The sequence below is a fragment of the Callorhinus ursinus genome, unplaced genomic scaffold (assembly GCF_003265705.2).
Source record: "Callorhinus ursinus isolate GAN/ISIS: 27379988/994484 unplaced genomic scaffold, GSC_fseal_2.0 scaffold108, whole genome shotgun sequence".
Lineage (NCBI taxonomy): Eukaryota > Metazoa > Chordata > Mammalia > Carnivora > Otariidae > Callorhinus > Callorhinus ursinus.
In genome coordinates this window covers 67,314-90,455 of record NW_027397170.1, presented here as the reverse complement: position 1 = coordinate 90,455, position 23,142 = coordinate 67,314, and the positions used below count along the sequence as shown (strand labels likewise).

The 23,142-nt window shown below is 43.3% G+C and overlaps 2 protein-coding genes across 2 annotated transcripts in view; both read left to right on the top strand.

The window, feature by feature from the left end:
• Window positions 1-16,997: 16,997 nt before the first annotated feature.
• On the top strand, window positions 16,998-17,324 carry KRTAP17-1 (keratin associated protein 17-1). Its single transcript, XM_025861740.2, has one exon. It carries the CDS (start codon window positions 16,998-17,000, stop codon window positions 17,322-17,324), a length of 327 nt encoding a protein of 108 aa, XP_025717525.1.
• A 5,579-nt stretch (window positions 17,325-22,903) lies between these two features.
• KRTAP16-1 (keratin associated protein 16-1) overlaps window positions 22,904-23,142 on the top strand; it is a 1,342-nt gene continuing 1,103 nt past the window's right edge. The window contains 2 exon segments of the mRNA XM_025861747.2: window positions 22,904-23,139; window positions 23,141-23,142. The exon segment at window positions 23,141-23,142 is cut by the window's right edge and continues 1,103 nt beyond it. Of these exon segments, the coding sequence (XP_025717532.2) occupies window positions 22,904-23,139; window positions 23,141-23,142 (238 nt within the window).

The following is a 23,142-nucleotide window of genomic DNA, read 5'->3' as shown; positions in this document are numbered from 1 at the left end:
AGAAGAATCACTGATATCTAACAATTGCTCCCATTCCTCATCAAAACAGGAAAATCAGGCAAGAAGCACCAAGAGTTTCAAGAATTGCTAAAACTGTAAGAAGATATGATCATGATGTGGCCTGTCTCTTGTTAATGCAAAACTTGTGCTGACACCCTTACGTGGGCAGGTTGGCCGTGGCCTGGTCAGGCCCTTATCTGAGCCCACAGCAGGTGTGCAGGCTAGTGTTCTCTTTCTCACTTTTTCATGTACAGAGACAAGCACAGGTCAGGAATTTAAGGAAGACCAGGGAAAATTTACAGCCTCTGTGTCAAAGACAGATTTATAAGAAATTAAAACATGTGCTCAGCATGGCAGGGAAATGTGCGTGTCTGCATGACGTGACTTCATGTGGCAGCACAAAAGAAGTTTGTGGTGGCCCTGCCGAGCTAAAGCTTGGACAGTGACACACTGGAGTGTGTGTGTGTGTGTGTGTGTGTGTGTGTGTGTGTGTGTGTGTGTTTAAGATTTTTAAAAATGGTTACAAGATGAAAAGAGAAAGAATAGGGCGCCTGGGTGGCTCAGTTGGTTAAGCGACTGCCTTCGGCTCAGGTCATGATCCTGGAGTCCCGGGATCGAGTCCCGCATCGGGCTCCCTGCTCAGCAGGGAGTCTGCTTCTCCCTCTGACCCTCCCCCCATCTCATGTGCTTTCTCTCTCATTCTGTCTCTCAAATAAATAAATAAAATCTTTAAAAAAAAAAAAGAAAAGAAAAGATAAAGAATATAAAGCAAGCCCCAGAAAAATCTTGGGTTTGAAAAGTAGTGCTCTAGTTTTCAATCTGAATTGTAGCCTCTACTTGAATCTTAGCCCTCAGTGTGATACATGGTCTGTCTGAGCCTCAGTTTCTTAATCTGTAAATGGGGAGAATAATGACCACTTTGTAGCTTTCAAATAAGGATGGAATGATGGGGCACCTGGGTGGCTCAGTCGGTAAGTGTCTGCCTTTGGCTCAGGTCGTGATCCCAGGGTCCTGGGATGGAGTCCCATGTTTGGTTCCCTGCTCAGTGGAGAGCCTGCTTCTCCTCTCCCTCTGTCCCCCAGCTCATGCTCTCTCTCTCTGTCTCTCTCACTTTCTCTCTATCTCAAATAAATAAATAAAATCTTAAAAAAAAAAGGATGGAATGAGATTATGTTGGTAAAGGTGCTTGACTCAATGGCCAATACATAGTAAATGCTCAGTAAACGTTGTTTCTATTCACATCCTTAAGGACCCTGAGGAATCATATCCTTGTGCTCTGACTCCCTTTCCTACTGACCAGGACAGGGGCTCCACAGCCCCTGTCCTGGTCAAAGGTTTTGTCGATTCAAGTCCTTTGGCACCCACGTTAGGCACCTGGTTTCAAGTTCCCTCAAGTTGAGGGCTGGATGCGGGCTGGAGGACTCTGAAAACTGGCTGGATGTGGGCAAGAGGCTGAGGACTCCGAGCTTGAGTCCTGAGAATCAGAGTTAAATGAATTCAGACGTGTGCATGTGCATATGCATATGTGCGTGGCGTGTGTTGCATTAGGAGGAAGGCAAATAGTTGAGGCTAGTAAGCTAGGGGCATTTTTGCAGGTGAAAGCAATCAGAATTTTCAAAGAGGAAGATAAAAGTGCCTTTGGTGAATTAGAGAAAGGCCCCCTTCTGGCTGGACACATTCCACAGGTGCCTGGTTTGGCAAGCGGCACAGACGCTGCTCTTTACTTCTAGGGGACCCCACCACTGGCGTTCTTTTGCCTGCCACCACTGCATGTGGCAGCCTTGGGACAACCACACAGCCTGCTCAGAGCCTGGTCCCCGGACTCCATCCGGGTCACTGTCCCTACTCGATTGATCCTCAAGCCAGGTAGTTTAAATAACATTGAGGAATTTTCACATTTCTTAACTGATCTTCATGTGCCTTTTATGGCAGATACTTAGGAAGCACGTGATCTATTATGTCCTCCCAGGGGTTTTCAGGATGCTTCTTGGGCTTCTTGATAATTCCTTCTGTGAGTGATTCAGCACTCCTTTGCCTCCTCAGTGCCACCCACATAAAGCTATCCTTTAAAAGGAGCTTGTGCAGGGGCTGGAAGAGATAGGGGGTTATAATGTGCAATGAACAATAATTGCCTACCTGAAATTAATAACCCATTTAGGGCAGATGAAGGAATGAAGCACAGAGAGGTTTCTTGAGGAATGCCACACAGCAAAAAAATGCTTTTCACTAATTGGGAGGAGAAGCCTTTGGGTGACTATGAGAACAGGAAGCACGTAATTGGCAATCTCTAATGAGAAGGGAGTAATTCCCCTTTCTCTTAACTCTAGCATGCTGTGCTTTGAAGGCAGTGTGTCATCTCTACATTAACAACCATGACACTCACAGGACTGGACAGGATGTTCGCAGCGAAAGCGTGTTGGTGACAAGAACAGGGGCATAGAGTGCAACTTTTGAATTAAGCCCGGCCTGAAACAGAAATTAAGAGCTAAAGTGGTTCAACCACACAAAGGTGGAGTTCCTGCCAAGCGTTGTCCATTTCTGTTTTGGAAGTGCTTAAGTGGAGACTCCAAAGGTGACCATCATGCCCATGTCACAGGATTGCCCAGTAACCGAGCCGAGATTTGAAAGCTTTGATTTTACCTCTATGGCTCTTCTCGCTACAGAGGGGCTGGGCATCTCTTGCTTAGATGTAAAGCTGGTCAAAGGAGACAAAATGAGGTATACATATACACGTTTGGGATATTGAGAATCAGGGTGTGTTTAAAGAATCGTTTTTTCTTTCTTTCTCTCGTCAAGCTGTGACTAAAAATAAATGAAGACCTGGTGAAAAAGTGAATCTCTTGGTTGAACCAACCAGTTCATACCAATTGCGTATCCAATTAAATAAGCGGATTAAAAAATACTAGTTAATGTTTACTCCTATATTTAAAAATATCTTGGACTTGTATAGACATTTATAAAAGCACAAAACTTTAACAGGATGTACTTATGAAATTCATGATTGTGTTTGTGTCTGGGAAGAAGAGATTGGAACGTGCATGGCTATGAAAGTTAAAGTTCTCTATGTAATTTTTCATGTTATATTTACTTGATTTTTTAAAAAAGATTTTATTTATTTATTTGATAGAGAGTGAGTGAGTGAGAGAGAGAGAGAGCGCACATGAGTCAGGGGAGAGGCAGAGGGGAAAGCAGACTCCTCGCTTAGCAGGGAGCCCGATGTGGGGTTCGATCCCAGGACCCTGGGATCATGACCTGAGCCAAAGGCAGACGCTTAACTGACAGAGCCACCCAGGGTGCCCCAATATTTACTTGATTTTTAAACACACAGCAAATATGAAAAAATTTTAACTGCTACACATCCTGAGTAGAGAAGCATGGGTTTTATAATATAGTTTCTGTGTTTTTTTTTTTTAATGCTTAGGTTTTTTTTTGTTTTGTTTTGTTTTTAAAGGATTTTGTTGCTATCAAAATATAAAGCAAAACACAAAAGAACTGGGTGGAAAAGTGAGCTAATCTCTTCATTTCAGCCAATGATGGCTGTGGTAATCCTGGGTACTAGACCTTGGAGTCTAACTCTTGGTGCTGCTTACTTGATGGAAATGTCTGGTGCTGAGGATAGGTTGAGTAACCAGGAGGATATTCATCCTTGTGTTTGATCCTGGCCACCCACAGCCACAAAATGATGGGATGACATTGTCTAGCTCCTTGCAATAAGGTAGTTGTGTAAAGGTATTTGTGATTTTCATACTTCCTACAATAAGGAGAAAGGGGGATAAGTGAGTCAAAGGTCTTTTATAAAAGATCTAACTGCTTTAGCTTTACCTGCAATATCTGAGGTGTTTAATTTAGTACCTCATGTTTCACTGAAGTCAGGAAAGTGTGAAGACCAGAAAAAATGGTCCATGTTGAATGTACACTCTTTCCCGTGGGTGTTCTCCTGGTAGCACTGCATGAGATTTATACATAATGAGTATTTCCCTCTCTATGATGGACTGGGAAGCACCATATCCAAACACAAATATGGAAATGCTCTCAACCAGAGAAGCATCAATAAGATGAGTGTATGGTTACCAAGAGGGACCACCTGTGGGTATATAAGTTTCTCTAAGTTATGTGATCTCATGGACTCATTGTCTCAGGAAACTTTCCTGCTCAGAATGGAATTTCCTTTTTCAAATGCAAATCCTTGATTTTAATTAAGAATATCTTCCAGTGGCATCCTTTGTCAGAAATTTTACAATAAAAGTAGAAAGAAAAGTGGGAGTTGTGAAGTATGATGGTTAATTGCATGTGTCAACTTGACTGGACTACAGGATGCCCAGATAGTTGGCAAGAATTTTTTTTGGGTGTCTGTGAGGATGTTTCTGGAAGAGATTAACATCTGAATCAGTAGACTGAATAAAGATTACCCTCACCAATGTGAGTAGGCATGATTCGATCAGTTGAGGGTCTGATGAGAACAAAAAGGCAGAGGAAGGATGAATTTGCTCTTTTTTTTTAAATTTTTTATTGTTATGTTAATCACCATATATTACATCATTAGTTTTTGGTGCAGTGTTCCATGATTCATTGTTTGTTCATAACACCCAGTGCTCCATGCAGAACGTGCCCTCCTCAATACCCATCACCAGGATAACCCATCCCCCTCCCCCCCTCCCCTCTAGAACCCTCAGTTTGTTTTTCAGAGTCCATCATCTCTCATGGTTCGTCTCCCCCTCTGACATACTCCCCTTTTCTTCCTCTCCTGTTATCTTCTTTTTCTTTTTTCTTAAAATATGTTGCGTTATTTGTTTCAGAAGTACAGATCTGTGATTCAACAGTCTTGCACAATTCACAGCGCTCACCGTAGCACATACCCTCCCCAATGTCTATCACCCAGCCACCCCATCCCTCCCACCCCCAACCACTCCAGTAACACTCAGTTTGTTTCCTGAGATTAAGAATTCCTCATATCAGTGAGGTCATGTGATACATGTCTTTCTCTGATTGACTTATTTCACTCAGCATAACACCCTCCAGTTCCATCCACGTCGTTGCAAATGGCAAGATCTCATTCCTTTTGATGGCTGCATAATATTCCATTGTGTATATATACCACTTCTTCTTTATCCATTCATCTGTCGATGGGCATCTTGGCTCTTTCCACAGTTTGGCTATTGTGGACATTGCTGCTATAAACATTGGGGTACACGTACCCCTTCGGGTCCCTACATTTGTATCTTTGGGGTAAATACCCAGTAGTGCAATTGCTGGATCGAACGGTAGCTCTAATTTCAACTGTTTGAGGAACCTCCATACTGTTTTCCAGAGTGGTTGCACCAGCTTGCATTCCCACCAACAGTGTAGAAGGGTTCCCCTTTCTCCACATCCCCGCCAACATCTGTCGTTCCCTGACTTGTTAATTTTAGCCATTCTGACGGGTGTGAGGTAGTATCTCATTGAGGTTTTGATTTGGATTTCCCTGATGCCGAGCGATGTTGAGCACTTTTTCATGTGCCTGTTGGCCATTTGGATGTCTTCTTTAGAGAAATGTCTGTTCATGTCTTCTGCCCATTTCTTGATTGGATTATTTGTTCTTTGGGTGTTGAGTTTGATAAGTTCTTTATAGATTTTGGATACTAGCCCTTTATCTGATATGTCGTTTGCAAATATTTTCTCCCATTCTGTCGGTTGTCTTTTGGTTTTGTGGACTGTTTCTTTTGCTGTGCAAAAGCTTTTTATCTTGATGAAATCCCAATAGTTCATTTTTGCCCGGGCTTCCCGTGCCTTTGGCGATGTTTCTAGGAAGAAGTTGCTGCGGCTAAGGTCGAAAAGGTTGCTACCTGTGTTCTCCTTTCGGATATTGATGGACTCCTGTCTCACGTTTAGGTCTTTCAACCATTTGGAGTCTATTTTTGTGTGTGGTGTAAGGAAATGGTCCAGTTTCATTCTTCTGCATGTGGCTGTCCAATTTTCCCAATACCATTTGTTGAAGAGACTGTCTTTTTGCCATTGGACATTCTTTCCTGCTTTGTCAAAAATAAGTTGACCATAGAGTTGAGGGTCCATTTCTGGGCTCTCGATTCTGTTCCATTGATCTATGTGTCTGTTTTTGTGCCAGTACCAAACTGTCTTGATGATGACAGCTTTGTAATAGAGCTGGAAGTCCGGAATTGTGATGCCGCCAGCTTTGCTTTTCTTTTTCAGTATTCCTCTGGCTATTCTGGGTCTCTTCTGGTTCCATACAAATTTTAAGATTATTTGTTCCATTTCTTTGAAAAAAGTGGATGGTATTTTGATGGGGATTGCATTGAATGTGTAGATTGCTCTAGGTAGCATTGACATCTTCACAATGTTGATTCTCCCAATCCATGAGCATGGAACGTTTTTCCATTTCTTTGTGTCTTCTTCAATTTCTTTCATGAGTATTTTATAGTTTTCTGAGTACAGATCCTTTGCCTCTTTGGTTAGATTTATTCCTAGGTATCTAATGGTTTTGGGTGCAATTGTGAATGGGATAGACTCCTTGATTTGTCTCTCTTCTGTCTTGTTGTTGGTGTATAGGAATGCCACTGATTTCTGTGCATTGATTTTATATTCTGCTACTTGACTGAATTCCTGTATGAGTTCTAGCAGTTTTGGGGTGGAGTCTTTTGGGTTTTCCACATACAGTATCATATCATCTGCAAAGAGTGAGAGTTTGACTTCCTCTTTGCCGATTTGGATGCCTTTGATTTCTTTTTGTTGTCTGATTGCTGTGGCTAGGACTTCTAATACTATGTTGAATAGCAGTGGTGAGAGTGGACATCCCTGCCGCGTTCCTGACCTTAGGGGAAAAGCTCTCAGTCTTTCCCCATTGAGAATGATATTCGCTGTAGGTTTTTCATAGATGGCTTTTATGATATTGAGGTATGTACCCTCTATCCCTATACTCTGAAGAGTTTTGATCAAGAAAGGATGTTGTACTTTGTCAAATGCTTTTTCTGCATCTATTGAGAGGATCATATGATTCTTGCTCTTTCTTTTGTTAATGTATTGATTCACATTGATTGATTTGGGGATGTTGAACCAACCTTGCAGCCCAGGGATCAATCCCACTTGGTCATGGCGAATAATCCTTTTAATGTACTGTTGGATCCTATTGGCTAGTATTTTGGTGAGAATTTTTGCATCCATGTTCATCAAGGATATTGTAATTCTCCTTTTTGATGGGATCTTTGTCTGGTTTTGGGTTCAAGGTAATGGTGGCCTCATAAAATGAGTTTGTAAGTTTTCCTTCCATTTCTATTTTTTGGAACAGTTTCAGGAGAATAGGTATTAATTCTTCTTTGAATGTTTGGTAGAATTCCCCTGGGAAGTCATCTGGCCCTGGGCCTTTGTTTGTTGGGAGATTTTTGATGACTGTTTCAATTTCCTTAGTGGTTATAGGTCTGTTCAGGTTTTATATTTCTTCCTGGTTCAACTTTGATAGTTGATACATCTCTAGGAATGCACCGATTTCTTCCAGGTTATCTAATTTGCTGGCATAGAGTTGCTCATAATATGTTCTTATAATTGTTTGTATTTCTTTGGTGTTAGTTGTGATCTCTCCTCTTTCATTCATGATTTTGTTGATTTGGGTCATTTCTCTTTTCTTTTGGATAAGTCTGGCCAGGGGTTTATCAATCTTGTTAATTCCTTCGAAGAACCAGCTCCTAGTTTCGTTGATCTGTTCTACTGTTCTTTTGGGTTCTAGTTCATTGATTTCTGCTCTGATCTTTATTATTTCTCTTCTCCTGCTGGGTTTAGGCTTTATTTGCTGTTCTTTCTCCAGCTCCTTTAGGTGTAGGGTTATGTTGTGTCTTTGAGACCTTTCTTGTTTCTTGAGAAAGGCTTGTATTGCTATATACTTTCCTCCCAGGACTGCCTTTGCTGCATTCCAAAGATTTTGAACAGTTGTGTTTTCATTTTCATTGGTTCCATGAATTGTTTTAGTTCTTCTTTAATTTCCTGGTGGACCCATTCATTCTTTCGTAGGATGCTCTTTAGCCTCCATGTATTTGAGTTGTTTCCGACTTTCCTCTTGTGATTAAGTTCTAGTTTCAAAGCATTGTGGTCTGAAAATATGCAGGGAATGATCCCAATCTTTTGGTACCGGTTGAGACCTGATTTGTAACCTAGGATGTGATCTATTCTGGAGAATGTTCCATGGGCACTAGAGAAGAATGTGTATTCCGTTGCTTTGGGATGGAATGTTCTGAACATGTCGGTGAAGTCCATTTGGTCCAGTGTGTCATTTAAAGTCTTTATTTCCTTGTTTATCTTTTGCTTAGATGATCTGTCCATTTCAGTCAGGGGGATGTTAAAGTCCCCCACTATTATTGTATTGTTGTTGATGTGTTTCTTTGCTTTTGTTATTAATTGCCTTATATAATTGGCTGCTCACATGTTGGGGCATAGATATTTACAATTGTTAGATCTTCTTGTTGGATAGACCTTTCAAGTAGGATAGAGTGTCCTTCCTCATCTCTTATTACTGTCTGTGTTTTAAAATCTAATTTGTCTGATATAAGGATCATCACCCCAGCTTTCTTTTGGTGTCCATTAGCATGGTAAATGGTTTTCCACCCCCTCACTTTCAACCTGGGGGTGTCTTTGGGTCTAAAATGAGTCTCTTGCAGACAGCATATGGATGGGTCTTGTTTTTTAATCCAATCTGATAGCCTGTGTCTTTTGATTGGGACATTGAGCCCATTTACATTCAGGGTAACTATTGAAAGATAGGAATTTAGTGCCATTGTATTGCCTGTAAGGTGACTGCTACTGTATATTGTCTGTGTTCCATTCTGGTCTATGCTGCTTTTAGGCTCTCTCTTTGCTTAGAGGACCCGTTTCAATATTTCTTGGAGGGCTGGTTTCATGTTTGCAAATTCCTTTAGTTTTTGTTTTTCCTGGAAGCTTTTTATCTCTCCTTCAATTTTCAATGAGAGCCTAGCTAGATATAGTATTCTTGGCTGCATATTTTTCTCGTTTAGTGCTCTGAAGATATCATGCCTGTCCTTTCTGGCCTGACAGGTCTCTGTGGAGAGGTCTGTTGCCAATCTAATATTTCTACCATTATAGGTTACATATCTGTTCTCCCGAGCTGATTTCAAGATTTTGTCTTTGTCTCTGAGAGTCATAAGTTTTACTATTAGATGTCGGGGTGTTGACCTATTTTTACTGATTTTGAGAGGGGTTCTCTGTGCCTCCTGGATTTTGATGCCTGTTTCCTTCCCCACATTAGGGAAGTTCTCTGCTATAATTTGCTCCAATATACCTTCTGCCCCTCTCTCTCTTTCTTCTTCTTCTGGGATTCCAATTATTCTAATGTTGTTTTGTCTTATCGTATCGCTTATCTCTCGAATTCTGCCCTCGTGATCCAGTAGTTGTTTATCTCTCTTATTCTCAGCTTCTTTATTTTCCATCATTTGGTCTTTATATCGCTGATTCTCTCTTCTGCCTCATTTATCCTAACAATTAGTGCCCCCATTTTTGATTGCACCTCATTAATAGCCTTTTTGGTTTCGACTTGGTTAGATTTTAGTTCTTTTATTTCTTTAGAAAGGGTTTCTCTAATAACTTCCATGCTTTTTTCAAGCACAGCTAGTATCTTTAAAATCATGATTCTGAAGTCTAGGTCTGACATTGTACTAATGTCTGTATTGAGTAGGTCCCTGGCAGACGGTAGTACCTCTTGTCCTTTTTGTTGAGATGATTTTTTTTGTCTTGTCATTTTGTCCAGAGGAGAATAGATGAATGAGAGAACAAAATGCTAACAGCTTAACAACGTCCCCAGCAAATATACTGTATACAAATCAGAAAAGACCTGAAACCAGGGGAAAAGAAAGGGAAAGAAAGAAAAAAGAACTCTTTCTTTTTTAAGATAAAAACAAACAATAACAGAACATAACAAAAAAAAAAACAGAATATGATCAAATATGATCAGGCTAGTGCATAGATCAGTGCCACACACTAGATTTTGGGAGTATTTTGGTCTGTTAGAAGAAAGTGCCTCCTAAAATTTTAAAGGAAGAAAAACTTATATATGTACAAAATAAGGGTTGTTACGATGAAGGGATGGAATATGATTGTAAAGATGAAAATTATATAAAATTTTAAAAAAAGGAATTGATAAGTAGGTGTTTGAAAAAAGATAGAAGAGGATAAAAAAAGAAAGAAAAAAAAAGGGGAGAGATTGTGATCAGGCAGGAGACTAGAACAAAGCCATACATTAGTGATTTAAGGTATATTTTGATATATTAGAAGAAAATGTATCTCAAAATTTTAAAGAGAGAACAACTTTCATATATATGCCAAAAATAAGGGTAACTACTATGAAGGGATAGAATATGACTCTAAAAATGAAAAATAAATTTTTTTTTAAAAGGGATTGATAAGATGTTGGTTGAAAAAGGGAAAAAGAAAAATTTAAAAAAAAAGTTAAAAAAATGAACTTTGAAAAACTAATGAATCATGGTAAAAAAGCCATGAATTCTATGTGCAGTATTCCCCTAGCGCTGGAGTTCTCCCGTTCTCCTTGAATGGTAAACTTGGTCTTGGCTGGCTGTTCGTGTTGATCTTCTAGGGGAGGGGCCTGTTGCCGTGGTTCCCAAAGTCTTTGCCGGAGGCGGAATTGCCCCGCCCTTGCTGGTCCGGGCTAAGTAATTTGCTCGGGTGCTCTCGGGCGCTTTTGTTCCCTGCAAGCTTTCTGTACAGCTTTGGAGGACGAGAGTGAAAACGGCGGCCTCCAATCTCCGTCCCGGAGGAGCCAAGAACTCGGGCCCCTACTCCTCGGTGTGCCCCCAGAGAAAAGCAGTCAGTCCCTCTTGTCTCCCCAGTCCCCGGCCGCACTCCGTGCTCACCCGGCCTGTGACTGAGCGTTTCTATCTCCGGCACCCGACTCAGGGTGGAGTCTCCAAATCCAGCAGATCCCTGCGGTGCGCTCTCCCACTGCTCCGCCTGGAGGAGGAAGGGGAGTCTCCCCGGATCTGCCACTTGTTGGGTCCCTGCTGGAGGAGCAGTAGCCCGACTGGGCCGCGGATTACGATTTATGGCAACCCCGAGCTGAGAGCTCGCGCCTCGGCTCCATCTCTGCAGCCGGCTTCCCTGCTCCGATACCTGGGAGCTCTGGCGCACTCAGGCTCCCCCGGTCTTTCTGTGACCCCGAGGGTTCCTGAGACCACACTGTCCCATGAGGGTTCCACCCCTCACTTAGCCACTGGAGCGACGTCCCTCAGTGGAGCCGACTTCTAAAAGGTCCGACTTTGTGCTCCGCGGCTCTATCACTTGCCAGAAGCAGCCGACGGAGGCCCCCTCCCCCACCATCTATCCTCCCGAATATCGCCTCGGATTCACTTCTCCGCACGTCCTACCTTCCAGTAAGTGGTCACTTCTCTGTTCAGAGAGTTGTTGCTATTCTCTTCTTCAGTCTCCTGTTGAGTTCGTAGGTGTTCAGAATGGTTTGATTCCTATCCAGCTGAATTCCTGAGACCAGACGAAATCCAGGTCTCCTACTCCTCCGCCATCTTGCTCTCATTCTGGGTTTTCCTTTAATATTGGAATATTCGAAACACTTAGATATCCAGCAATATGGAAGGTTTACAACAACTTGAAAATATAATTTCTCTCAGGTTTTCATTATATTTATCAATCAAAATCTTCCTGAGCATTTTCACAGGTGAAGCACAATATTTGGTGTACAAATCAATTTATACAGTATGATTTCAATTTTGCAAAAATAGTTGTCAGGATGAAACCCTAGAGGATCCAGTGGTCTTATCTTTATTCTGAAATTTCTTTCACAGCTATTCTTTTCTCACAACTTGGGCATCAGTGGGTGTTTCTATAGTCACTGCCCCCAGGGCAGGGTTATTACTGTAGAAATGCAGAGAGAATGAACCAAGTCAATGCTTAGTATATGCAACTCAAAATAGACTTCTATGCCTTGGATTTCCCTGAAGCCGAGCGATGTTGAGCACTTTTTGATGTGTCTGTTGGCCATTTGGATGTCTTCTTTGGAAAAATGTCTGTTCATGTCATCTGCCCACTTCTTGATTGGATTATTTGTTCTTTGGGCGTTGAGTTTGATAAGTTCTTTATAGATTTTGGATACTAGCCCTTTATCTGATATGTCATTTGCAAATATTTTCTCCCATTCTGTCAGTTGTCTTTTGGTTTTGTGGACTGTTTCTTTTGCTGTGCAAGAGCTTTTGATCTTGATGAAATCCCAAGAGTTCATTTTTGCCCTTGCTTCCCTTGCCTTTGGTGATGTTTCTAGGAAGAAGTTGCTGCGGCTGAGGTTGAAGAGGTTGCTGCCTGCGTTCAGGATTTTGATGGACTCCTGTCTCACGTTTAGGTCTTTCAACCATTTGGAGTCTACTTTTGTGTGTGGTGTAAGGAAATGGTCCAGTTTCACTCTTCTGCATGTGGCTGTCCAATTTTCCCAACACCATTTGTTGAAGAAACTGTCTTTTCTCCATTGGACATTCTTTCCTGCTTTGTCAAAGATGAGTTGACCATAGAGCTGAGGGTCCATTTCTGGGCTCTCGATTCTGTTCCATTGATCTACGTGTCTGTTTTTGTGCCAGTACCATCCTGTCTTGACGATGACAGCTTTGTAATAGAGCTGGAAGTCCGGAATTGTGATGCTGCCGGCTTTGCTTTTCTTTTTCAACATTCCTCTGGCTATGTGGGGTCTTTTCTGGTTCCATACAAATTTTAGGATGATTTGTTCCATTTCTTTGAAAAAAGTGGATGGTATTTTGATGGGGATTGCATTGAATGTGTAGATTGCTCTAGTAGCATTGACATCTTCACAATGTTTGTTCTTCCAGTCCATGAGCATGGAACGGTTTTCCATTTCTTTGTATCTTCCTCAATTTCTTTCATGAGTATTTTATAGTTTTCTGAGTACAGATTTTTTGCCTCTTTGGTTAGATTTATTCCTAGGTATCTTATGGTTTTGGGTGCAATTGTTTTTCTTTTTTCTCATTAAACTTTTGTTTTAATGGGCCTCAAAATTCTGTGACAGATTTTTGGTCAAGTTGTTTCCATTAAAAAGTACTGATTTTAAAAACTAATAACTTAAAACTGCCACACACACACACACACACACACACACACACACAAAACATGGTTCACAAAACATTCTCCTTTCCTTCTGAAGGTTTTACGATGCATTGTTATCATTAACCAGTCTTTTACTATTAAACTTAAATGGCCAATTGACACAAACAGTTCTGAGACCGTTCTTCCACCACTGATTAAGACTGGGGTGGCAGGTATTGGGGATAATATTCATTTAGCCTTCTGAGCTTTCTGGGCAGACTTGGTGACCTTGCCAGCTCCAGCTGCCTTCTTGTCCACTGCTTTGATGACACCCACAGCAACTGTCTCATGTCACGAACAGCAAAACGGCCCAGAGGAGGATAGTCAGAGAAGCTCTCAACACACATAGGCTTGCCAGGAACCATATCAACAATGGCAGCATCACCAGATTTCAAGAACTTGGGACCATCTTCCAGCTTTTTTCCAGATCGACGATCTATTTTCTCCTTCAGCTCAGCAAACTTGCAAGCAATGTGAGCCGTGTGACAATCCAGCACAGGTGCATATCCAGCACTGATTTGGCCTGGATGGTTCAGGATAATCACCTGAGCCGTGAATCCAGCTGCTTCCATTGGTGGGTCATTTTTGCTGTCACCAGCCACATTGCCATGATGAACATCTTTGACAGATACGTTCTTGACATTGAAGCCCACATTGTCCCCAGGAAGAGCCTCACTCAAAGCTTCATGGTGTATTTCCACAGACTTTACTTCAGTTGTAACATTGACTGGAGCAAAGGTGACCACCATCCCAGGTTTAAGAACACCAGTCTCGACTCGGCCCACAGGGACAGTACCAATACCACCAATTTTGTAGACGTCCTGGAGAGGCAGACGCAAGGGCTTGTCAGTTGGATGAGTTGGTGGCAGGATGCAATCCAGAGCTTCAAGCAGTGTGGTTCCACTGGCATTCCCATCTTTACGGGTGACTTTCCATCCCTTGAACCAAGGCATGTTAGCATTTGGCTCCAGCATGTTGTCACCGTTCCAACCAGAAATTGGCACAAATGCTACTGTGTCGGGGTTGTAGCCAATTTTCTTAATGTAGGTGCTGACTTCCTTAACGATTTCCTTGTATCTCTTCTGGCTGTAGGGTGGCTCAGTGGAATCCATCTTGTTAACACCAACAATTAGTTGTTTTACACCCAGTGTGTAAGCCAGAAGGGCATGCTCACGGGTCTGCCCATTCTTGGAGATACCGGCTTCAAATTCACCAACACCAGCAGCAACAATCAGGACAGCACAGTCAGCCTGAGATGTGCCTGTAATCATGTTTTTGATAAAGTCTCTGTGTCCTGGGGCATCAATGATGGTCACGTAATACTTGCTGGTCTCGAATTTCCACAGGGAGATATCAATGGTGATACCACGTTCACATTCAGCTTTCAGTTTATCCAAGACCCAGGCATACTTGAAGGAGCCCTTCCCCATCTCAGCAGCCTCCTTCTCAAATTCTTCGATAGTTCTTTTGTCGATCCCACCACATTTGTAGATCAGATGACCAGTAGTGGTAGACTTGCCCGAATCTACATGTTCAATGACGATGATGTTGATGTGAATCTTTTCCTTTCCCATTTTGGTTTAGGTTGAGCAGTGGTTTTCACGACGCCTGTGTTCTGGCAGCAAACCCGTTGCGAAAAAGTTGGGTGCAATTGTAAATGGGATTGACTCCTTAATTTCTCTCTCTTCTATCTTGTATAACTCATTTAATCTTGAAAAGAGCCTATGAGGTTGGCACTATTATTATCATAATTACCATTTTATAGATGAGGAAATTTAGGTGCAGACTGGGATCAGGGGAGGGTGGATGAGAGGTGAGACAACGGACTGGTGGACACAGAAAGAGGAGAGACTTTGCAAAGCACACCTTTCAGTGCCTTTCTCATGTGAATGTATCACCTGTCATTACAAAGAATGAGGGGCGCCTGGGGCCTCAGTCAGTTAAGTGTCTGACTCTTGTTTAGCTCAGGTCATGATCGCAGGGTCGTGAGATTGAGCCCTGTGTTGGGCTCCATGCTCAGCGGGGTGGAAGTCTGCTTGAGATTCTCTCTGCCTCTCCCTCTGCCCATCCCCCTGCACTCTCTCTTTCTCTCTAAAATAAATAAATAAATCTTAAGAAAAAAAAAGATGAAAAGGATGTGTCTGTTATGGACATCACTGTGTTATACTTATCCAGAGGTATCCATTTGTGGATGTGGAGTGATGGAAGCAACAAGGGACCAGGAAACAGAACATCTGGGCCTTGAATCTACTCTATCATTAATGTGTCCTTTCTGGGACTTGGTATCAACTTTTGCAGAAAAAAAGGGCTTGGGGGTGATGGTCATGGTGGCATTAAATTATATCAGTGTTTCCTAATCTATTTGAGAATTTGAGTCATCATCTGGGAAACTTTAAAATACATAGTTTCTTAAGCTCCCATGAACACATATTCTGATTTAACAGGACTGAGGTACAGGTTGGGGTGTTCTGCATTTTTCAAAAGCCCCTGCCTTAGGCAATTCTGATGCAAAATCAGGGTTAGAGACCCTGGACCCCATGGTCTCTTTCTCCCATTTCTACATTTCCACACCCCTTGAAGTACTGAGCATCCTATCGGATCCAATCAACCCATCATCTGCCCCCACCCTTCCCAGTCCATCCAGCCCGTCTTAGAGGCTGCCTTACCTCCAGGCCCATCTAAAAAGAAAATGCAAATTAAAACAGAAGGGCTGTGTCTCCTGATTCAGATCTCCACTCCCACTGCCACCTTCCATACCCACCTCCTGCTCCACCCCCTTCTCTGGGTGCTGCCTTCCAAAAGCTGAGCCCTAGTCTTCAGGGTTGCCATTACCATCCCAAGAGTATGACAAGGTACCAAACCCAACATGGGGATAGGAATTTTGACCTGTTTCAGAATTTACACATGGACCTGAATCCTCTGTGGATTCTTGCCTCTTTCCAAAAGCATTTTTTCTCCCTGGAATGGTACTCTGTGAGTCTCCTATCCTGATCCCTCATTCTGCCAGATGGTCTGTAAAGTTGGAACTCTTAAAAAAAAAAGTGCACAACATTCCCATTTTCATGTGATGTTTTGAATATTCAATTATCTTTCTTCCTTCCTTTCTCTCCTCTTCCCCTCCTTCCCCTCACCCCCCCCACCATCTCCTTCCATCGAAGAAAGGGTTCTGAACACTGGTGTTCCCGCCCACTTAGAGAGGAGTGTGTGTTCAGTTCACCAGGAGGTCCAGGGAGAACGTGGCTCCCACCTCTTGCAGTTTTATGATGAGTCTCTTTCCTTTTCACAAGGCAGTTATTAATCATGACTGATGCTCACTGACCAAGCCCAAACAATCGTGTGGCACACTCCACATACCACACACAGTCACAAATTCTTGCCTTGCTCACGTGGGCCGGCATGAGGATGCCATTGCCACCTGGGAGGAGCCGCAGGAGGCACGGGACATCCAGCTTTTACCATTCTGATTTTCCAGGATGAGCATTAGTGATGAAAGGGGTGGGCTGCCCACTTGCCGCCAGAGGAGATGCACAAGGACAGCGCCCATTCCAGAGCCAGAGTCCATGGCTCTCTCCAACCTGGGCTAATGATGGCTGGCCCGTGTTTGGCCATGATGACAGGTCTTTCCGAAGATGTATTTTTACCCTCTGGACAAATAGCAGTTGGGCCGAGTGGGGCTTTTTTATGAGTTGAGGTACTCAGAGCTGGAAAATAAACAGGCAGCTAATGAAACGTTCTTATGGAAACTGGCATAAATAATAACAAAGGAAACATCCTGCCCCCTGTGCCAACACCCTCCGCGGAGGGGCTATAAAAGCTGCTGGCCACCGGCCACCCTCAGACGTGGGGAACTCCGGCCGCGCTGCTCACCTGCCACCTGACCCGCCGGGACCATGGGGTGCTGCCCAGGGGACTGCTTCACCTGCTGCCCTCAAGACCAAGACTGCTGTGAAGTGTGCTGCTGCCAGCCCGCCTGCTGCGGCTGCTGCGGCTCCTGCTGTGGCTCCTGCTGTGGCTGCGGGGGCTCCGGCTGCGGGGGCTCCGGCTGTGGGGGCGGCTGCTGCGGGAGCGGCTGCTGCGGGAGCAGCTGCTGCGGGAGCGGCTGCGGCTCCGGCTGTGGGGGCTGTGGGAGCGGCTGCTGCGGTTCCAGCTGCTGCGGCTCGTCCGGCTGCTGCGGCCCCGTCTGCTGCCAGCCTACGCCTGTTTGCGAGACGAAGTGAAGCCCTCTGCCCCCTCCAAGGAGGTGGCCCAAGCAAAGCGTCCACCTGCTGCAGGTGGAAAGACTCCTTGTCTCCAGGACCTTCCTGGCTCCCAAGACAGCGTCCTGCCTCCGTGTTATTTGTAGGTGAGGGCTTGTTCTCCAACACCTGCCCTGGGGTTTCAAGGCCCTGAGAATAAGAGCCAGATGCTGGTGAGAAATGGAAACTGGGTCCCGTCCAGAGTGATCCCTGAAGCTCACAGGGTGAATCCCCATGGCTTTATTTTCATGGACTTAAATGTCTTGTCACTGTGAGGCGTCCTCTTAACTCAAGGTGGCTTTGGAACTGACCCGCCTCCTCAGCTTTCTGCTGCTTTTGAGTGCAAAAATTTCTCTTTGTTAACTTCTTAATAAATTCGAGCTTGCTGGCATAACCAAATTAGTTCTCCCGCCTCTTCTTTGGCTCCCTCTTGGGCACTGGGCCGGGAAAATTTACTCTGGCGTCCACAACTGGGTTTTTGAAATGTGGTTTGTGGACCAGAATCCCCTTGCATCAGAAATGTCTGGGGGCTAGTTAAAATGGAGATTCTGGAGCCCTCCCCGACACAGGCAGAGTTAGAATCCACAGGGGTGTGGCCTGGCAATCTGTGTTTTGAATGAGAACCCCAGATGTAGACTAAAGCTTCCATGTGCTGCATGAGATTCACTTGGGGAGGTTTTAAAAACACGGATTCGTAGGCTTCACCATTAGAGATCTTATCCATTAGCTCCAGGGTGGCGGCCTTGGGACCTGCATTTTTAAAATGCAGTAAATGGTAAATGCTGAGGCTGGCCAAGGTTTAATCTTGAGCATGGGGTACGGTTTCCTTCAGCAGTATAGTTCCCCTAGAATGGTTCTGCAGGAGGACTCCAGGTTTGGTCAGAACTTTCTGGCAAAGTCAGGAAGAGGCTTTGGTAAAACAAGCTTGATTTGGAACAGAAGAGATTCATGTGGCAGAACTTTGTGAACACAGTGCCTATGGATGTTCTGGGAATTCCAGTTCTTTCTTCTAGCCAAATGCTTTGACAAAGTCTCCCTCTTCTGGGTCAGGTTTTCTTGTCCTGAAACCAGCTGTATTTCTTCTGCTTGAGTCCCAGGGATGAGAGGGGAGAATGTCCATCTGCTAGGTGGGGCCTCAGCCAGGTGTGTGTGAGTCCAGCTGGAAGGCCAAAATTCAGAAGATAGTTGATTCAACTCTTTGCTGAACATGATCTTAAGCTACATGTGGAATAAAATTTATTTTGCTCTTGCCTTAGGAGAACAATAGTTATTTTTTATTCCTGCAAAGCAATGTTTCAGTCAACAAACAAGCAAAAATATATGTTTTGATTATAAACATGGCAATGATCTCTGAAAATATGAAAAAATACAGAAAAAAATGAAGAAGGAATAATAGCCACCTGATTTCTCAACTTCAACTTCAGCATTTATTACTGACAGAGATGTTTCCAGACTCCTTTCTAAGCACATTTACAAATAAAACCGGGATTACACTATTTTTATGTTTTTGCCTTTAAAAAAATTGTTCTTTAAAATTTATTTTTATTTTTTATTATGTTCAATTAGCCAGCATATAGTACATCATTAATTTTTGATGTAGTGTTCAATGATTCATTAGTTGCATATAACACCCAGTGCTCATCACCACACGTGCCCTCCTTAATACCCATCACCCTGTTACCCTATCCTCTCACACCCCTCCCTCTGTAACCCTCAGTTTGGTTCCCGGAGTTCAGAGTCTCTCATGGTTTGTCTCCCTCTCTGATTTCTTCCCATTCAGTTTTCCTTTCCTTCCCCTGTGGTCCTCCATGCTATACCCCAAAGATACAGACGTAGTGAAAAGAAGGGGCACATGCACCCCAATGTTCATAGCAGCAACGTCCACAATAGCCAAACTGTGCAAGGAGCCGAGATGCCCTTCAACAGACAAATGAATAAAGAAGATGTGGTTCATATATACAATGGAATATTACTCAGCCATCAGAAAAGATGGATACCCACTATTTGCATCGACATGGATGGAACTGGAGGGGATTATGCAAAGTGAAAATTTGTTTTTTATAAACCAACTTCATTAAGGTATACTTTATATATAATAAAGTACATACAGTTGTAATGTACAGTTTGATGAGATTTGACAATTGTATATACTTAAATCACCACCACAGCATTCAAGATACAGAACTTGCCATCATCCCTCAAATTCTCTAGTGCCCCATTTGCAGGCAATCCTCCCCACCCCTGATCCCAGCCTCAGGCAACCATCAGTTTTTATGTCACTATACATTTTGCCATTTCTAGAATCTCCTGTAAATGAAATCATGCAGTGTGAACTCTTCTCCACTTAGAATAACATCATTTATATTCATCCTTGTTTCAGGTATCAATAGTTCATTCTTTTTTGTTAAATAATATTACATTGTATGAATAAAGTGCATGAAAAAATATTCATCTACTGTTGGGAATTTGGGTTGTCTCCAGTTTTTGGCTATTATGAAGAAAGTTGCTATGAGCATTTATGTATAAGTTTCTGTGTGGACATATGTTTTCATTTATTTTGGATAAATACCTAGGTATTGGATTGCTGGATAAATAGTATGGGAATGTTCACTTTATAAAAAACTACCCAACTGTTTTGCAACTGTCTTGCCATACCATTTTGTATTCCCACCAACAATGTCTGAAAGTTCCAGTTGCTTTGTGTCCTTGCTAACACTTGATATTGTCAGTCTTTTTATTTTTAGCTTTCCTAGCAGCTGCACAGTGGTAGCTCATTGTGTTTTCATTTCTTGGTTTCATTTAAAAGCCCAGCAGTATTAGTAGTGTCTTACTTGGGAGAGAATTCAAAATTTGAATCTGCCCTGGTTCAGTTTCAGACTCTACTATTTAGGTCATTTTTGCTCTTGTTGGAATTGGCCTCTTGAGAACTAGCTCTTTAATTCCCAGGACAAAACCACAGCCAGAGCATGCCAATGGGACAAAATTGCCAAGAGAACAACAGGTCTGCATCAAGTAGCTGTGATTCAGAGTAGCTGATACTTGCATTGCTCATGGTCATGGTCTCCTGATGGGTGAGAGCAGTGTAGTGATTTCTTTGAATTACTGACAAAGAGATGCCCTTCTTAGTTGTCCACAGAGGTCCTCATTCATTCATCAATAAATATTAATTGTGAACTGCCTATGTATCAAATATTGCTCTGGGTGCTGGGTATATATGAGTGAATACACAAAATCCTTGCCCTCATGGTGCTTATATAATGTTAAGGGAGACGAGAGCTATAAGAATAAAGTAGAAATAGGCTTGATTGTTAAAAGATCTGCTTATTCTACATAGCAGGGAAGGATTCTTTGAGATGACATTCCAGCATAACAGATGATGCCATGTTGAATTTCTCAGCTGAGAGAGTTTATAAGGGACTTGTGGGAGGAAGGCCATCTCCATGTGAATTTCATTCCTGGCTTAGCTGTGGAAGAGAAAGTGCATGGAGAGGACCTTGAAAGGTGGGGATCAGGATTTTGGGGGCTCCTTCTCTGCTTTGCCCTCTGCAAAATTGTCCAAAAGTCTTCTTTTCCAACTGTCTGAGAGCTACACCTCAAGGATGACACTTCTTGTTCCTAATCTTCCACTTTCAACCACCAGCTCTATTGATTCTTACAACCTCTCATATTGCTCCAGGCCCAAGGCACTGCCCAGTTCAGGTTGTCACTATGAAGATTTTGAGTAATTGCCCCAGACTCCTAATGGTCTCCCTGGCTCCAGACTTGCCCTCCTTCTCCTATACCTTCACCACAGCCAGAGAGGTCTTTCCAAAAGGCAAACATGGTCAAGCACCCAGGTGTCAGTGTAAAATCTAACTACTTATCATGGTCCACAAGGCCTTTTCATGATTGAGTACCCTTCTAGTCCCATTGCTGTTCCTTCCTGTCCCCGTGTACCTTTCATCCTGGATATGGAACCATTTACTGCTCCCTAAATGTATCATGCTTCTGAGAAGGCTTCCCTAATTTCCTAAAAACCATGTTGGTGTTTCTCCTGGGTGCCTCCATAGGAGCTCGGGCGTCCATCTGTCATAGCACTTGTATGTGGACTGTACCATAATTGCTTATGGATGTATCTATTTCTCTCCTAAACTTGGACTCCTTGAGACAGGAATTGCAGCTAATTCTTTTTGTATCCCTTACATAGAACCCAGTGATGGCTGAATTGAATGGATGAATGAAGAGAAATTGAGGGAATGCATAAATTAATGAATGAAGAGAGAGATGATGAATGGATGGCACAATGGTTCAGCTTGTCTAAAGGAGAGCTTGCATTTGCATTGATGTTGAAAGCACATAGTGGAGGCAGGCCTTTACTGAGCAAGGATGTCAGGCCTTGGTGTTTAGAAACCTAGGGTACATTTCTCATCCCATGTCTGTCTCAAATAGTAGCATTGACATGCTTTGAGAAAGCATTTGTGTTCTTTGCTTTTGTTCACAATGTCTTTGCAAAAGATCTCTTGTCTTCCCTCTTTATCCTTTGGGTCTTTGAGGTGTCTTTCTTTTAGGAGCTATTAAAATCACCAAAATCAAGAGGGATTCTTGAGGGCCACTGAATGCTTGAGGTGTGAGTGGGTGGAAGGAACACAGGGAGGAGAAGCAGAGAGGCTAGGTCAAGTGCTTTCTAGGGACAGGTAGAGCCAGTGGTCTGGGGCGGGGCTGTTCATTGAACAGGATGGAGGACAACACAGTGGGCTAAGCCTATGACATGTGGGTTTGATAAAGTCTCTTAAGAAAGGTCAGACTAGACAGAATGGTGAGAAGGAAGGAGGGCAGCCCTAGATTAGGGGGAAAGCTGGGTAGGATCTTTAGCAAGTGACTTAAACTTTCTGATTCCAACCTTTTCTTTCTTCTTCTTTACCTATAACGGGGAGAGATGAATTCCTATCTCAGGGGATTGCTGATGGTTTTAAATAGGACCATTGCTGTAAAGTGCAGTCATTTAAAATCCAGCCCAGATAGCCCCTCTCCCACAGAGCTCACCACAGCTCCCCTCTACTAATCCTTATATGTCTATTGTTGACTTTACCATAGCATTGCAATGAGTTTATCTGAATGTATGTCTGCCCACCAGAGACTGAGATCTGTGGGGATGGGTGAGTGGGTCCTATTCATGTAGGCACACCTGTGTCCCCCAGAGGACCTGGTACAGAGGACTAGAAGATGGATAAATTATAAGTTCCTTTCTTCTTCCCCTGCCCATGACGCTCAGAAACACAGGTCATTCAGTTTGAAGGCAATGATGCTTATTCCAAGATGACCTGTTGCTCCAAGGATTCCAAATTTAGCAAGTCAATAAACAAACAACTTCTTTATGGGTGGATAAACAACTTCCAGATCAACAAACCTTGGCATAATAAGATGTTCCTCTGAAAACTGGCTCAAACAGCAATGAGGAAAAGATGCAGGGGCTCCAAACAGCACATGTCGGTGAGGGGGTATAAAATTGAGGGCCCCAGAGAGCTGCCCCAGTCAGGCAGCACCCCTCTCAGCACTCACAAGGGAGCAGAGGCACCTCCACCATGTCTGGAAACTGCTGTTCTAGGAAATGCCCGTCTGTGCCAGGCATCTCTCTCTGCTCCACTGAGGTAAGCTGTGGAGGGCCTGTCTGCTTGCCTAGTTCCTGTCAGAGCCAGACATGGCAGCTGGTGACTTGCGAAGGTACCTGTAGATCATCTAGCTGTGGCCCACAGTGCTGTCAGCCCTCCTGTGCCGTGAGCAGCTGTGCCCAACCTGTGTGCTGTGAAGCCACCATCTGTGA